The sequence below is a fragment of the Thermoascus crustaceus genome (assembly GCF_041956765.1).
Source record: "Thermoascus crustaceus strain CBS 181.67 unplaced genomic scaffold VTN00scaffold_8, whole genome shotgun sequence".
In the NCBI taxonomy this organism is placed as follows: Eukaryota; Fungi; Ascomycota; class Eurotiomycetes; order Eurotiales; family Thermoascaceae; genus Thermoascus; species Thermoascus crustaceus.
The window spans coordinates 4852-19423 of NW_027192534.1; the positions used below are offsets into that span (position 1 = coordinate 4852).

Sequence of the window (14572 nt, forward strand, 5' to 3'; positions counted from 1 at the left end):
TGGAGGGCTGTTGGGTTTATCTTGAAGGACAGAAGACAAGGGAAAAGATAGATAATAGTTGTTACTAGCAATGCTAACTCTAGGATTGCTATTTGAGTTGACCACGGGGTCCTAATCCCCATGGTTAAGGAGCGTCCTTATATACATGATTTCTGACTACCATTCTGACTACCATTCTATGGTAGTCCTCCATGGTAGTAACTACCATCTTGACTACCACCTCATGGTAGTCCGTTATGGTAGTGACTACCATTCCGACTACCATCTCATGGTAGTTCCTTATGGTAGTTCCACGTGACCAAGAGTATTTATCCAGCGGGGTAACTCCCATCCTTATGCAAGTCCATGCTGATCGTAACAGAGCTTTGCCTTTATACCATTCATATTGTTTTCCTGATAGATCAACTGGCTTTTATATTCTGAAACATGATGTTGAACAGAGGATTGCAATTGAGCTCGACTCAGCTCACCAAGATTGGCTCTGCTGTGATGTATATGCCCAGTTTGCTCCCTGAGAACTTTTTTGACAGATACGATAGTAGCTGAATGCCCCTTTATCCAATCTTGCTGCTGTTTCTCTGTCAATTGACAGATATCAGTGCTGAGAGAAGAAAGTCTTTGTCCTGTCTCTTGAAACTTGTCAATTGGCGCTTTCCATTGTTGGATAGTGTCATCAATAACTTTTTGGGCCTCAATTAACCTATCATTCTCCATTGTAAGAATCTGTCTCCATCGCTTAACTTGGTCATCAGAAGCATATGTGATTGAGCTCTGTATGTCTTGGTCTATCTTCTGTATCATATTTTGCTGGTCTGATGTGGCTCTGAAGAGCTCTTGTAATTGTTGAATGGTCTCATCCATTTGATGATCCGCTTTAAATATTCTCAGATTGTTTATGGTTACCTGCTTCCGCAGCAGGTCTTCATGTATTTTGTGTAAAGATTTCTGACAATGGTGCAAACGAGATTTGTCGGAATCGTATATTGCCTGGTTTTTGTCCTTTATCACTGAGACGTCCAACTCGAGTGCTTGATAAAACAAACTTTCCACATTGTTTGCAACATGTATTTCGTTTTCCCCCACAGGCCGAGAAATTGCCTCGTTGTGCTTTTGTATCCTATCTTGCGCGGCTATTAGCTCCTCCTTCATTGCAAACCTATAACTTCGCAGGAAGAGCCGGTGCGCAGAGAGCCACTCTTTGTTCTGGAAGTTAGTTGCAAGTAGAGTGTCTTTATTTTCTTTCTCTTGCTGAGTAAACCACTCAAGGTATTCCTGCTGGCCTAGTTCGCTCAGCTCCTCAAGTTGGCTATTTACCTGTCGAAGCAGCTCTTCTGTCTGTTGTTTTTGGTCTTCGAAAATCGGTACCAGGTCCGACCACTTCTTACTCAATAGCTCAAGTTCTTGATACCATTCATTACAGTTGAGTCCTGTTTCAGGCATAGCTGTAGTCTCTGGCACAGGTTCAGTTGTCTCGCCGATTGTATCCTCAATCGTAGGAGTAGCATCGTCTGAAATTCCAGGTCTATTCGGAAATGAAGGAGCAGGTGCAGCTTCTGTGTTGGCTCTCAGTGGGGAGTCAACTATATTTCCCATTCCCATTCCTGATGCATAATCCAATGTAGTTCTCTCTGTAGCTTCTGTCTCTCGTTCTGGTGATTCGTGCACTGCAGCTTCAATTCCTGACATGGGACTTGTTGCCCTTTCTGGGACTGCTCCTTGTGTTTCATCTCTGGTGCCAGTTTCTGCTACTGGTGGTGGATCGCCTGAGGCTTCATCGCCTGTTTCCAGTGTTTCATTTTCTCTGATGTTAGTTTCCGCTCCTGACGGTGGATTACCTGATGCTTCGTTCCCTGCTCCCAATGTAGTGCCTGCCGTACCCTCTGTACCAGACGCGGGTCCCGATGGGATAGGAGATGGTAGCAAACCAAAAAAGGTCAAATACACACTTTGAAGAACAAAAAATGTTGTAATTCTCTCGCATTCTTCCGGGACCATGTGCATCTGATCAAGAAATAGGAACTTGCGATCTTCTTTGAAAGTTTCCACATCAGGAATGCCGTAGCGATTCCTCATTTCTGGATATATCGCTGCCAAATAACCGTTCACGGGCCTTGGTTGCGTCTGCTCATTCACACCATCCGGGGGAGCTCGACTGACCACGTTGTTGATCGAGTCAGACCGGAAGCGCAGATTGCGCGCGAGAACAGCCATTCTATAAAAGGACACTCGCTCATCCACCTGGATGTTCGACGAGTTCCGCGTACCCCTTTTCTTCCTGCCTATTTTATTCCCGCGGACGAAGTGGCGTATAGCATATAACCAGACTTGCCGATAGCCGAGCTCTAGACGAAGCCGGCTATCACATGTTATTTGTCGATCATTCTCTTCTGAGACCTGAATCGGGTATTCGCCATTATGATGACCATCGCTTTCAAACATAAATTCCATGGTCAAGCGTATAGTGGGCTGCATAGGCTGGTCCAGGAGCTTCAATACATGTTGAGCGCAGCGCTCTAAAATATGGACGTCTTGGAAGAAAGTGAAGAGGCTGGGGATCAACCGCTTGAATTTTTGGATTTTGTCCCAAATGGAGTTTCGCTCTTCCTCGCTGAAACCTCTAAAGATCTGACCGCTTGATATCAAACCATCAATAGACTCACGATCCTCACTACTGACACCAGGTGCCAAGCCCTGCAAGGCCTCCACAGTCTTTCGGTCAATTTTGGCCATCCTTTCTGGTCTGAATTCAACAAGGGATCCCCAAAATTTTCTAATTTCACGGAGGTAATGAATAATTTCCTGGCCGTGTTAGATAGCTGGCACCAATTTCCATTGGAAGTTACTGACCTCATCGCAATGCAGAGCTTTTATCTTACGGATAACGCCAAGATGTACCCCGGTCCATAGCCCTGGAATATCACACAACGAATTGAAGGCAGCAGATAGGGAGCGATGGTTCAAAAGTGCACAGACGTTACTCGCTTTGTTTGGTGAGAGGCGCCCCCACCATTTATCCTCGGACTCGACATCCCCTGCGACTTGATAATGGCGGATTTTAACATATATCTCACCGTCAGTTGGTGCTACCTCGTTGGCGTATTCTTCCTTAAGAGTATTTCGAAGTTCCTGTGAAATATCTGCCAGGTTACAGTCAGACACAGTTAGGAAGAGCTTTGTTTTCAGTCTTACCAGGAGGGTACAAGTCAACCGTCCACCACTGGTCGTGTGGTGGCAGAAGGGTACGGCCCACTTCTACTCGGTATCGGCCGTGGAGACAAGTCAATTCTTTATTGGGAAAATGCAAGAAGGGATAGTTGTCTGGGTTTGGGTCTCGCAAGGAATTGGCGCTCACTCCGGCCCTTTGTAGGGAGCGGTCGAGGTTCTGATGAGAGACTATTGCTTTCACACGGTTCTCGGGGTTGAGCCGCAGGAGGCATATTCTTCGGAATTTCTCACGGACATTGTGCAGCTCTCGAGGATCTGGGCGCAAGGAAGGCTCAGTGCCAAAATGTAGTTCTGAGAGTTTGACCTTGGCGGTACCAAGACATCGTTCTATTTGCTCGGTTGCAAGGCGAACCTCTCGCTCACGGCGCTGTTCTCTTCTGTCCATGGCCCCAGCTCAACGAGCCTTGGAAGACCCTACGTCAATATAGCGCAGTAACCTGGATACAAGAAGGTTTAGTATGCATTTGGATTGTGAGTGTTTTTCTGAGGAGAATACCATAGAAGAGGAGCATAAGACTCCATAGGGGCTTCGTATCTTGCTGCCCGCAGCAACCAGTTGAAGCACCATGTTGGAAATTCACTTCTTTGTTGAACGTCACGGACGTTTTCAATGCCTTCTTCATTTATCCATTTGCCAGGCCATTGCTCATAATTGAAAGATAATATTTGATACATGTAGGCGACACCAGAGTCGAAGATTGAGGATAGGAGCACTATTGGCGCCGGAATCAGCGCAGGGAAACGTTCATCTTGCCCTGTCAAGTGCAAAGCTGTTAGTATGATTTGCAGAATTCAAAAATGCCACAGTCCCCTAGCAACGAGTGTCGTCGTCACACCCGATTCGACCTGTCTTTCTTTGATGAAGACACAGAGTCACACCAGCCAGAGGGCGGGATCTCGACAGATAGACAATGGGGCGAAAGGCATTCTCTATCCCCATCTCTATCGCCAGTCAAACCACAAAAGACAACAGAACGTAAGACAACAGAAGAGAAGGGAGGGGTGACAAAACTGCGAGGTGGGGGCCTGAGGCCGCTTCGCCTTGTAGACGCAGCAACACAGATCCCAGCACGCCTGTTGAAGTACAAATCTCCCTGGGAAACTTTCCAACGGATGTCTGAGTACGGTCAGGAAGACGATAGATTTATAAAGGTCCAGCGCAAAGACCGGCTTAGAAAGGTGTTTGCTCTTCGGGCGTTCTCTGTTCAAGAATTTGATCGTATTGAACAGAGATTTAAACATCTCAAGCATGAAAACATCCTGACTGCCCAAGGCTTTTTCCGACTGCGGCAAACATGCTTTGTGCTGTCGGAGATCTGTGTCCTTTCTCTAGCTCGAGTTGTGGCATATGACGAGTATCCAACCGAGCGCGAGCTCGCATGCATCATCGGGCAGGTAAATTATATGATCCATCACTCTCCTGCTTACAGAAGTGCAGAGTACTGACTGATTGCAGACTCTAAGAGGGCTTGACTTTCTCCTCTCAAAGGGGATTGTACACAAGTCCTTGAGCTGCTCAAAAGTGCTCCTGGACCAGGCTGGTTGTATCAAGATTGGTATCATCTCTCGCTGCTCATTCCTTCAGAGTATCTTGCTGACCCAGGCCTTTTAGTGGGGTTCACAGGCACCGAGATGTGGCATCAAGATCAGCCCCCAACCTTAGCTATCAAAGGGCTAGCCATGGTAATGGTTCACCTCATGGACAAATTGCGAAGCAACGATCTTTCTGTAAAAAACACCGCGCGCTGGCCAGCACAGTCGAACGCTTCTAGATTTCTGGCAAAACTCAAATCAGCCAGCTCTCTTTCCCAACTGACGTCTGTAAGTTTGCCCTTCCCCTCATTTTTGCGGAGGACATTTCAATTAATAAGTTGTCGGAGGATGCATTTGTCGATCCTAAAAATTGGGAAGAAGGGTACCTCGTATATCTGATCGAAGAGGTTCTGGACAAAACTCTGCCACCACGTCTCCCAGATCCTGATGAGGAATTACAATTCTGATTTCTAGGCGCGTATTATCTCTCATTGTAGCTTTTATGCTTTCGTCTTATCTAAAGTATGAGTCCGGGATCTCTGTTGTTAGATTATATTTTCGTTTATCAGCTTAGATGCATTATATACTAAGCTACGAGTCATCAACTCTCAAAATCATGTGTTCCCGTGATAATGACTTGCAGCACACTTTTTACTCAAATACTCCCTTTTCCTTCAGTCATATCGGATTGCATGTTGAATCAGACATATCTCGGTGTGGAGCAATTTGAGAAGTAAATAGGAAATACATTTTAGCAAAATTCCGCTTTTTGCTGGCCTTGGAGGAAGCTCGAACAACTATTACTATCTACACTAAGCTAATTGAGATTAGAATTAGGCATCATTGTTCCTTTTATCTTTAAGGAAGTTAATGGTGAACCATGTGCATAAGACATGGTATGAATGGCAGAGATGGCTTGTTAACCGGCTCCCTATTCCGAGGCTCTATGGCAAATATTATGCATAAGTTTCAGTGCCTACAAATACTGCACCCCCACTTATTTAACACTCCAGATGGAGCTTAAATAATGTACTTACCCAGTTTACATTGACTGATATTCAAACTCCCTCAGATGTACTCCTGTGTCCTTGCAGACGAGTCTCCGCATACAGTCACGAATTTGATGCGATGCGGAGACTGGAGAAATGTCAATTGATATCGGCAACAGTGTCCAGGGCGGCAGTCCTTACCCATCACAAGCATCTCGCCACGAGTTTCTGGAGTATCCTTCGCGATTCTTTCTCTGTGGTTTGCAACTTCCTCCGTGAAGATTTTGTTCAGGTCTGCTGAACCACCAATTATCTCTGCCCTCCCCACTTTGCGAGTTCCTAGCTTGTCTTGTTGATAGATTGTGCAGTGTAGTTCCTAGCTTAATTAGTGAGTATCACATTCCCATTGTGATGGAGGCATCAGGGCAGTACTACGTACACAATCCTTCTTGATATCATCAAATTTGCTGTTGACCCAGCACAGTATACTATTCATAATGCGCATACGACTTTGGATCCGTTCAATATTCGTGTCCTGCGGTTTTATCTTGTCCTCAAATTCCCGAAATTCATTTTGAAGTTTTGATATAAGGGCCTGGTTCTGAATCACTTGTTCATCCAGCTGTTGCTGTTCCCCATCGTCTACAGGAGTATATCGACCCAGATGGTACTGAATCAGCTTGGCCGGTAACCGAACACGGAGCGAGAAGATCTTCAATTTCTCATCTATGTCCGCTTCTATGCCCTTTACCTTATCCTTTGCCTCTGTATATATTAACTTAGACACACTCGGTACCTGCCAAACAATGCGGATACGGCGAGCCTTGGAGGTTCGGCCCTTAATGCAGTGGTATAGATGTCTTATGTGGGCCATCATTGAGAGCATTCCTAAGTCACTTGCCGTGACTAGTAAAGTCTCATATTGTGTGTATGTCTCACTAATACCATACGGCCCAGCGAAAAACGCTCGGCGCTTGTCGGTCTCGTGCAGAAATTGGGAGGCTCGGTTACCCAAACGTCGAGAAAAGCTCCCCTCAGCTTTCTCAAACAGCTGAAGTTGTTGCTGCTCCCCTGGCTCCCAAGACTGGACGTAGAATTCTCGAAAGTCGAACCATGTGAGTGGGCTGGCGAATGGAACCCACAGTTTAATAAACTGTCCTGGATGGACATCAATAGCTCGGCCCGGGTAGACTAGTATTTGCTTGCTGTTATCTGCGTGGAGGATAATAGAAGCCCGCGTCCAACCCCTGTATGAGAAGGCCCCATTTCTATAACAGAAGATTGCGCATTCTAGCAAAAGTGCCGAGGAAAAGGTAGCGATTATGATGTAGATGTAGGGGTTGGAAGCAGGTAAGTGGGTATATATTGCTGCAATGGCCATGAGGGCGAGGGTTCGATGCAATAGACGAACAATCCTGGGAGTGAAATTCCGAAGGAATGGGAGTGACAACATCAAGATAAACAATATGAGTGTGGCTCCCTGTTCTAATGTCAGCCTCCCTGTGCTGTCATAGAAAGAGCTCAACGTACAATGATTGCGCCCACATTTCCTACAGCACGTAAAGGGTACCCGCTTCCTAGGCTCATCACACAACCAACGTGAAGAGTCAACAAGGCACCGGCCATCCAACCTGCTGCATGATGCAGGCGACGACATGTTTGCACAGTGATTCCAAGGAAACCCGCCAAGAAGCTTAGATTAGGACTGCCGTATAAGAATATCATGTTGATCAAGGATAGCTGACTGGATCGGCGACCCACGCTAGAAGTAGATGGGTTCGGATAAAAGACACAGAACAAATTGGCAGAGATGTAAGATAAGGACAGAAAAACTTCGGCTCTTGTCCAAGGTCCCAGAAGGCGATGTCTGTCCACAAGGTAAGGATATATCAGTTGTGTTGAGACCAGACGAGACATAAAGGCTATGAAGCGTCTGAAACAGGGTAGCAGTCGAATGATGAGCAATATTCCGATAAAGCCCCCTCCAACAATCGCATATGCTATGGCGGTATCCATGTTACTTTCAGGAGAAAAGTGATCGATATATCTTATTTCCGTCGTGATGTATGGCATATGTATATACCTAAATCCAAGGCAAACTTCCCGCCAACGACCAGCCAATACTGCAACCCGAGGGCACACTGATCTGCGATTTTATCTTGTACAGATCAAATTTGAGCAATCTGACATATATGCCTCTCTCAGAGTACTGTGGCTGTTTGTCTTCCAATTTACTCGAAATCAGAAGCACCTGCACATCTCTCAGCCCTATGTTGATGACTGTGAAGTTGATGACTTAACAATGAACTTTCTAGTACTTCAAGGCACTCACACAGTAAATCATTATCAAAGCAGATAACTCACGGTTGGAAGTGACATCTCTTTCTTTTTTGCAGGGGTTGGTTGTGAGGAGAATGATAGCTTTCACTGTAACTGGTCCCTCTGAGGAATAAGTAGAACTACAAAACAATTTCAATTAGTGGGAATGAACTCCTGCTCAGATGCAGTTGTTGTGGACTGGCTGTTGTTGAGTGCTTGTATTTCACTGCGAGTTTTTTTACATTCTGATTTCAACAAGTACTGCACACCGGGAAACATGTAATTTCCTAATATGACGTCAATTTCAGCATTCACATTTATTTTCACCCTCAAAATGAGTCTACTTTCAGGAACAAGCTTCCAGAATTGGGGGTTGTGATATACAGGTCGATAGCCCTCACAAATATCTATCAATTGGAGCTCGGAAACAGAATAGCTGATATTATCTTCAGCTTGCTTTTAGTTGCACTATCCTACACCCATCCCCCCTCTTTTTTCTTAACGACCCAAATTCGAAGCGGCCAGATTGGAAAAAGAGACCTTCATTCTATTCTTGGAGCTGTTTGCTCAGACAGCGCCTGAAAGGGAACGCTGGAGTACCACAGCAAACGCATAGACCCGGTCTTCTGCTAAAGAATAATAGCCCAGGGTTAGGACATTTTGAGAAGCTAATAGTCTATTGTTAAATATAGTATGGCAATGGACCTCTGAGGGCCTGTCGACTATATTAGCAATCATCCTGTTGATAAAGGTGACAGTTCTCCCCTGCAGGATGCAACACCGAACTGTAGATAGATCTTAGATATGTTTCCTCTAAATTATTGTTAGCAAGGAGAAAAAGAAAATTATGTCCCCACATCTTTTCTCGCCCGCTGAAAACATAGAGCTCATCCTCAGCACCTCTTATCCTCTCTGCCGCTCCCAGTACTGAGAATTGCTACTGTACACTTGGCCTGAAAGGCGAGGACGAGGTTTATATGCAGGATAAATAATTTGTTCTTGGGAAAACATGCTGGATGTTATATAATGCTGCAGTGCCCTTATATTAGCGCCCTCCAGACTTAGTATACAATACCTAGCTAGTTATCCATAGCGGACAGTAGCTGCCTAGGACTTAAATTAGCCAATACGAGATGCTTGCAGAGCTTGCACTCTGCGAGAAAAGCAGGAGGCTGGATTACGAAGCATGTGGCTGATGCTAGATAATTCAAGCGTTTCGAGAGATATACTTGATTGGCAACAGCACATCTGAAGAACAGCCAATAATAAAGGCAATACCACACCAGGTTCCATTACAGCACCTGGTACTCCTTTTAACAGGTTCCACAGAACAATCTATCTTCTTCAGCGGGTAAGAATGTTTCTCCGGCCTGTACCTGCCTGAGAATGCCGATGTTCATACGCTCTTCAGTGTCTCCGGGCTACTGTTAAAAGCAAAAGGACCTGGTTCCCTTCCTTATCCTGAAAAGCACAGGAAGCATTCAATGATGACTTTCCTGGCATAAAAAGATTGCCCCAAGCGCTATGTCAGATAGCTTACTTTATCTGATCACAACTTTAAGGTGCACTCAGTTCTTCATAACAGGTAAGCTGACAAGCGTCAGCAACCACAATGCGGTGGATTTATATGGGGAAAAGGTCTGAGAAGAGACCTTGCAACTAATTAGAATTTAGTATTGTAAGTGACCTCCTGAGATAGACAAGGGCTTTCTATAATCATGCCCAGACAGAGTTAGGAAGCGACCATAGGCAAAGACCACCAGCAGCTCCGCCGGTGGCCCTCTGTGAGCTCAATCCGGCGAATCTGTTAAGAGCTGGAGGTAAGCATTAGCCAGCCCCATTGGCTGGATGCTTCACAAAAGAGAACCGGGGCGGTTGTTGGTGAGCGGCCTTGGTTCCGAGACAGGTTACCTCAGGCGGCTGTTAAACATGACTCCCGGCACAGGTCCTCCACCTGGGTCAGGAAATGCTCCGTGAGTTGTCGAAACTGATCCATGGGAAAGCTCCGATTGTTCTGATAGACGGTTCTCCGTCATCGCTTCACCGCACCGTTTCCAGCCGGACCGCACCGCGGAGGCTCAGAAACTCGCCTAGCGGGGAGAGAGAGCCGGAGATCATGTACCGCGGGCGGTCTTTGGGCCGACGTGGGATGCCCAGGGGATGCGTGCGCGCGACATGGCAAGGCCTATTCCAGGAACAGCAGCAGCTGGACATAAATCAAGCGGGACAGACAAAGGGAGACTTTTCTTCGTCACGCAATCAAGAATCAAGTCCTTATTGTGACTTAGCACGAAGGGGTCAAGGCGAGGGTCGGATCGTACGCAGATTGTGGTCGTAGAAGGTCATCCCGTTATTGCAAGCGTATTTATTCCCCACTTGTTCAACGGGACCGGATGGGTCAACTGTCAAGGCATTGGGCCTTCTCCTTGCTAACCACGGCCGTCACTGTCTCCGTTTCACCAGAGATCCGAATCACCTGACCTCTACGCAACTTTCCCAAGTCAAACTTCCCCGCCCACACTGTTGTCGCCGGGATCTAATCAACGGCCTAGCCCGTAAGAACCGCGCCAATCTGGGCCTCAACCTCAGTCGCCAACATGACAGCCTTCATGGAGTCATCACAGTACTCATGCTCCTCTTGGGAGTAACACTTTTGCCTACTGATTTTCACTGCCAGACGGTATGTCTTCACTGTGGGGATTTTATTTAGTGTGTTTGATTACAGCAGGCGGCTGTTTTATCAACCCTTTCAAGTCCCACACAAGACAAATGATAGCAACAAACAATTTCTTCAAAAGATTGATTAAAAGCCATGTTCAGTAAACATTGACTGAGAAGAATGATGCTGCAAATAATGTTTCTTGGTTGTTTGTTATTTGAAGACCTTTGCGATCAACCCAGTGGTTTGCGCCGCTCGCTAACTGAATAGCTTAACCAGCAGTCTTGCCCCCTAAGTTGCCTGTGCGTTCAACAGTTGTGGACAGTGTTTGTTGCATGTGGGCCCTGAGCGCCCCTTCGGGGTGATGAATTTCTCTGAACGATAGTTAACCAGAGCTTAGTCAAATATTACCACTAATTCCTAGTGGTATTCGTACCGCCGATACTGATAGTTTCCTATTTTCCTTTGTCATAACCCTTGTAATACCCTTTTCTATTGCATCGATATATTGTATTTTTTGAGTTTGTTTGATACAGTCATATGGGAACGTTCTAGGCCCCTAATTCAATAAATATGGCGTTAGCTAGATATATTCGAATAATCAGAGATTTTATCATCATATTTTGGGATTACTATGTTCGCTTAGTCTGACATTTTCCAACCGCTCTAGCACAAACTTACAACCGCTCTAGCAGAACACTTTTTATTACTGCTATAGCACAAACACTTAAATATTTGCTGCTGGAGCGGTTACATGCGAGCTGCCAGGGCAGTAGAATCCTAAACTCCACCCCTGGGAATTATCTGTGGATTTAACCGATGTTAAACTCAAGATACCACGGAAAATAGTACGTCGGGATGGCTGATTTGGTCGGAGATGACCAAGTGAGATGACCACTTCTTGGTTCCTTCTTTTCTTTCAAAGTTCAAATGGACATGTTGAAACAATACTCTTGATGGTCATTTTTGCTACTTTCTGGCAAGAATATCATCAGATCGTTGTTTGATTGATCGCTGGCAAGGTGTCTTACTCTTTTCTTCTTCTGTGTCTCTTCTCCTTGAGTACCTGCTTCCATATGATACGCTGTCGTCCCAGGATAACCTTGCCATTGAATTGTATCTATATTTTTCAGAGTTGCAGAGACGTCAACCTTGTCCTTCAGATCCTAAGGTGAATTCTTATACAACAACACCTTACCAGGTTCCTTTTTCCCCCACTGATTTTGTGTGCGTGGCAGTGCGTCAAAGGTGCAACATGCTTTCTGCATAATTTCTCCTCTTCTATCGACTAACTAATAGTGTAGACACAAAATTTCTATGGAAAACATAGCCTCAACTGAGATCCGTCCTTGGAACACGAACACGGATGTAACTAGCGAACAAAGGAAATTATTCCTGTCAGAAGAAAAAACTATCTCTGCAAGGCAAACAGAAGACACTGATGCAGACTTTTTGGCACAATGTTGGAGAGCACTAGCTCTCTTTGCTATCACAGTCATTTCAGTGGTAGCTGCGCTTGTTGGTGGGGGTCATCTTCCTCTCTGTGGAGACTGATTGGATATTCAAAATGAGGAAGCTGCCAACTGGTATCTTCACTTGAATCAAGGATCTAGTTTTGTGGAACAGGGGATGAATGTTATGAGCCAGCGAACTAGGCGCTGTTTAACACAGCCATGCATGATGGAACGATACCCCGCAAGGCAGGAGATAAGGAGACCAGGTCACAAGACTCAGAACGGAAGAACTATGATACAGTAGTCCAAGGAATAGTCTGTGGGAGGGACTACAAGAAGGACTGCGCTGTCCCAAGGATAGTCCATGGGGAGGACTGTGGAGATGACTATGGGAGGAGAATATAAGGATGCTCATTAACCAGCATGTATCTAGTTCCTCGTGCTCGACGCCACATTGTTACCTGGTTATGTACTGGCAGGTCAACAGGCTAACCTACTACTGAGTACTTGTACTTCCTAGGCGCTCTACTTCGATCTTAGTCGTGTTGTCTACTGTGTTTGACCTACGAAGCCCAAGCCTCCCTATCTATCGACCAAGTGTAGTTGCGACTCGGGATCGAGGAGTGCGTAACATTGGTCTCTTCTGTTGCTGTATCAAAGAGAAGATGCTTTCCATGGTGCCTAACCTTCTTGCTTTTCTTTTCCTGCCTCATTGCTTTCTCACTTCTCAATGAGCAGGATGTACATCCCTCCTAGTAAGCACCGACGTCTTCCCAGCTTGACGCCTGTGGCTTGTGTCGCGGCTAACATGCATTCAGGATTCATGTCATAGGCGTTTTGTGAGCCTTCAAGCCCCACAGATACTCTTTATGATTTCTCAGAGTTTGAATTGCTCGGGTTTACAGAGGTAGATTACCACAATGAGAACGAGACACAATGGACGTTGCTGAAATGGTACGCCTGGCTATCATGCGCCGAGATAATGAGGAGTCGGGCTTTTCCGCGCGCCAAGTTGGAGTTTAAGGACACATTTGCTAGTATCCAATGTGAGGTCTGGCTGTCACAAGCTCAGCTGCAGAGTTACTATCCACCGCTTGCGGAGATCCTGCCACCCCCAGCTAGCCGGATGTCCCTTTTCTTTCTTTTCATTGCTCTCACGGTACTTGAGATCACGTTCATTTAGGCCCTCATTTCCCTCAGTCACTCAGGATCCATTGAAAGAAAAAGGACCATCAATGTGAACAGGCGAGTTCTCATCTACATCATTCAGACAGGTTATTTATGGTGCCTTTCATGTTTTTCCTCTTCTCTTCGAATCTGAATCCCCCGCCACTGGACGCCTAGTCCATTGGCAATGTATGCATTGTGCACTATCAGTTGAGACATACCGAGTACATGATTACAGTTTCTACAATAGTCTTTTATATTCAACTGAAAACTGCAGATGCGGTAGGACTGGCTCTTCTGTTCCAGCCATTCTTTTAGCAGTCGTTCGAATGTCTCAATGGGATATTTCTTAATCATCTGTCTGAGCTGTTCTCAGCCACTTGCTTTGACAACACTTTGAAGAAAAAGCTCTATGTACATTAATGAAGAAAGCAGAGTCTCCACCCTCGAACTTTGCAAAAAGCTGATGAATGGAGACGTCCTTCAAAGGTCCTGGATAATTCAGCCCTCTAAAAAGCCCGAACAAGAGCTAAACAGCTGATAGTACCCCATGAGTTCGCCTTACCTTCCCCATCTCTTTGATTTTTCCCTAAATGGAGCTTCATATTATGAGAGACGATGGCTGGATCCGAACAAGGTCCAATTCCGGTAATCCTCTCGGTCAATTACACGAAGGCATGGATTGACGACATAAGCAGCGAAGTGTTCACACTATATCCTTGTCATACCCTCTTTTCTGAGTCGGTGCAGGGACCTGAGCCTGTTCCCAGTTGGATTCTAACAACCGCCAATCTGCCCTATCGAACTGTGGTCGTGCTAGAGCGGTTGTGAAAGTCTTGGCACTAGGACAGCTGTGGAGTACCTGCATTAGAGCGGTTGTAAAAATGGTTGCGCTAGATTGCGCTAGAGTGGTTGTTGTTGAAGCCCTTGATTCTGGCCAATTTGCCGATGTGCTGTTAGGGTCGACCGCCTCTAGGTTAGGAGGAGAAGAAACGACAAAACAATTGTAGCAGCTAACAGATGGGGAAATGAAACCTCTAATGTCCGTGGACTCTTTACGAAGAAGCCAGTTTAGTCGCGGTGTGCCAGACGGGTGGTTGTCCTCTGTCCAACACTGGTCTGAATCTGCTCTTGAAGCCTATAAGAAGCAACTTGACCCCATGGGAAGGCCTCAATCCTCTATCACCTCTCTTTCCCGTTAGAACCCCTTTTTTTCAGCGAACTTG

At 45.9% G+C, this 14572-nt stretch overlaps 4 protein-coding genes across 4 annotated transcripts; 2 read left to right on the plus strand and 2 right to left on the minus strand.

Moving 5' to 3' along the window:
- Positions 1 to 1156: 1156 nt before the first annotated feature.
- VTN00DRAFT_9616 (uncharacterized protein) lies at positions 1157 to 3610 on the minus strand (the record flags this gene model as incomplete). The annotated part of the gene is made up of 4 exons (XM_069436595.1): positions 1157 to 1196; positions 1262 to 2799; positions 2848 to 3137; positions 3190 to 3610. 4 exons carry the CDS (start codon positions 3608 to 3610, stop codon positions 1157 to 1159), a joined length of 2289 nt encoding a protein of 762 aa, XP_069284215.1.
- Positions 3611 to 4023: 413 nt separating this feature from the next.
- On the plus strand, positions 4024 to 5225 carry VTN00DRAFT_9617 (uncharacterized protein; the record flags this gene model as incomplete). Its single annotated transcript, XM_069436596.1, has 4 exons — positions 4024 to 4620; positions 4682 to 4781; positions 4838 to 4908; positions 5052 to 5225. 4 exons carry the CDS (start codon positions 4024 to 4026, stop codon positions 5223 to 5225), a joined length of 942 nt encoding a protein of 313 aa, XP_069284216.1.
- Positions 5226 to 5800: 575 nt separating this feature from the next.
- On the minus strand, positions 5801 to 6621 carry VTN00DRAFT_9618 (uncharacterized protein; the record flags this gene model as incomplete). The annotated part of the gene is made up of 3 exons (XM_069436597.1): positions 5801 to 5895; positions 5949 to 6123; positions 6187 to 6621. The coding sequence occupies 3 exons, from the start codon at positions 6619 to 6621 to the stop codon at positions 5801 to 5803; spliced, it is 705 nt and encodes a 234-aa protein (XP_069284217.1).
- Positions 6622 to 9995: 3374 nt separating this feature from the next.
- On the plus strand, positions 9996 to 10160 carry VTN00DRAFT_9619 (uncharacterized protein; the record flags this gene model as incomplete). Its single annotated transcript, XM_069436598.1, has 2 exons — positions 9996 to 10039; positions 10088 to 10160. 2 exons carry the CDS (start codon positions 9996 to 9998, stop codon positions 10158 to 10160), a joined length of 117 nt encoding a protein of 38 aa, XP_069284218.1.
- Positions 10161 to 14572: the final 4412 nt, after the last annotated feature.